Here is a 1,951-nt window from a genome sequence, read left to right as displayed (position 1 = left end):
CCCCCCCCCCCCCCCCCCCCCCGCCAAGATGGGCTCGGGCCATCCATTTTATGGACTTCAAAGGCCCAGAGTAGCTTTTACGTTTCACAAAGGGGGTAGGTGACTGTGTTTGGGGCCAGAGACCTCTCAGTTCTGGGACCTTAGCCTCAGTCCAGTGCGTGCTGCTGCTTTTGGGAGTTGCGGCTGGTCAAACACAGGTTGTAGAAGGAGTTGTGGTCAAAGGCTGTGCCCACCTCTCTCCATCCCACCCACCCAGCAGCCTGTAGTTCACTAGGGTTTTTCGCGGCACCCCAGAAGTGAGGGTCCAATATCAGAACATAGGCTTCCGTGCCTGATCCCAGGCAAACCCCCAGCAAGGCCTTGGACTGGGCGTCCGCATCCCCCCCAACCATTACAGGCCCCCCGCCCCCTGCGAAGTGGGAGTAAAGCCTCTCCAGTTCCCCCTGAAGCCCTGCTCCACGGGGTATGTGACATAGGCGCCCCTGGGGCCCTCCGAAGTGGTCGAGACAGAGACTGGCTTCTACACAACCGATCCAGCTCTGGGAGCCCCGGAACCCGGCGGGCTTGTCGCCCATGTCCTCCAGGGCCGCCTGCACTTCGGCCAGCCCGGGCACGCCCGCGGGCCGACCCTCTGGCCATGAGCACAGCGTCTGCAGGGTGCGGTAGCCGCAGCCCCAGCCCCGGTCGTCCAAGCCGTCGCAGCCGTAGTGATAGTAAAGGTAGTGGCCCGAGAGGAGGGCCAGGCGAGCGGGACCGCGGGCGGGCGGGGCCAGGCCCAGGTGGACGTCCTTCAGCGGCTCCAGGGCGGTCGGCGGGCGCGGCGGTGGCCGAGACCAGGCTGATGTGTCCTGGCGGCGCGGAGGGAACTCCGGCTCCAACTCTCCCTCTCCACCCTGGGTGTTGGGCTAGTCGCAGGCAGGACCGGCGCGCGGGCTCTGCGGACGCTCTCGCCCGGTCTCCGGTGGCGGCAGCAGAGGCGCGGCCCGCGTGGGCTGAGAAGACAGCGATCCCCGAGGCTCCCACAATGCACCGCCGCACGGCCGTCGTGGTTACTGCGCGGGCGCGAGCCCCGCCTCCTGGGGCGGGGCGGGGCGGTGGGAGCGGGCGCGCTCCGCCCCACTACAGAGATCCGCTAGTTCACCTGGCTCTGCACCCGCCCCTCCGTCTACTCAGTCCTGGTGTTTGAGGCCCTCTCCCCGCTCCCTAGTCGTGCACACTCCTGTGGCTGTAACAGTTTATTGGCAGCCCAGAGGGGCCAAGGCACCGCGGGGGGTTGGGGGGGTGGGTGGAGGGGGGCTCGGCCCGAAACATGCAGAGGACGGGGAGCCTCCGGGGAAAGTCGGGGAGGAGGGCTTCTCTGTGTTATATCCCAGCCCTTAAATAAATAGTATATACAGCTAGGGGGCCGGGCGGGGCGGGCAGGGCGGGGAGACGTGGGGGTCCAGTCTGGGTCACAGGTCTGAGCAGCGATCCTGCTTGCTGTAATGGTCAAACTGGTTCTTCCAGTGCACCATGTAGGAGCTCCAGCGGTGGAACTCTGCCTTCCACTGGCGCTCCGCCTCGTCCAGCGTGTCTGCGGCCAGGGCGCCCGGCAAATGGGTTGGAGGAGGACAAGGGGAAGGTCGGGGAACGTACAAGGTGGGGGGCGTGAGTTCAGGAGGATACAAGGAGAACGCAGGATGGCACGTAGGACGGTGGAAAAAGGACCAGAAGAATACGCGAAAGACGAAGACCAGAGGAAGGATGAGGGTGGAGGCGGAGCCAGAGAAGGATGGCGGGAAGGAAGGCGGAGGGAGGAGAAAATGACCGGAAGATAGGGGGGCAGCAAGGATCAGAAGAGGGAGGATCCGTGGGTTGGTGGGGAAAAGAGAAGAGACAGAAATGGTTGACGGTTATAGCCCCTCAAGGGGGTGCTATCTAGCTCCTGGCCCTCCCTCTCCGCCCCCCCCCC

General features: G+C 65.2%; 2 protein-coding genes across 2 annotated transcripts in view; both read right to left on the bottom strand.

Moving 5' to 3' along the window:
* Positions 1 to 16: 16 nt before the first annotated feature.
* UFSP1 (UFM1 specific peptidase 1 (inactive)) lies at positions 17 to 1,020 on the bottom strand. Its single transcript, XM_049639346.1, has one exon. The coding sequence runs from the start codon at positions 573 to 575 to the stop codon at positions 147 to 149; it is 429 nt and encodes a 142-aa protein (XP_049495303.1). The 5' UTR covers positions 576 to 1,020; the 3' UTR covers positions 17 to 146.
* Positions 1,021 to 1,269: 249 nt separating this feature from the next.
* The window catches only part of ACHE (acetylcholinesterase (Cartwright blood group)), a 5,553-nt gene continuing 4,871 nt past the window's right edge, over positions 1,270 to 1,951 (bottom strand). The window contains exon 4 of the mRNA XM_049638819.1: positions 1,270 to 1,573. Within this exon, the coding sequence (XP_049494776.1) occupies positions 1,452 to 1,573 (122 nt within the window). The 3' untranslated portion in view covers positions 1,270 to 1,451. The remainder of the gene's footprint in view (positions 1,574 to 1,951) is intronic.

Source organism: Panthera uncia, chromosome E3, assembly GCF_023721935.1.
Source record: "Panthera uncia isolate 11264 chromosome E3, Puncia_PCG_1.0, whole genome shotgun sequence".
NCBI classification, from domain to species: domain Eukaryota; kingdom Metazoa; phylum Chordata; class Mammalia; order Carnivora; family Felidae; genus Panthera; species Panthera uncia.
Note: the sequence above shows the minus strand (reverse complement) of the source record. Positions and strands in the feature narration are given on the sequence as shown.

Excerpts from the sequence above, each read along its gene's own strand:
- UFSP1 (XM_049639346.1), bottom strand. The coding sequence starts at position 575 with ATGGGCGACAAGCCCGCCGGGTTCCGGGGCTCCCAGAGCTGGATCGGT.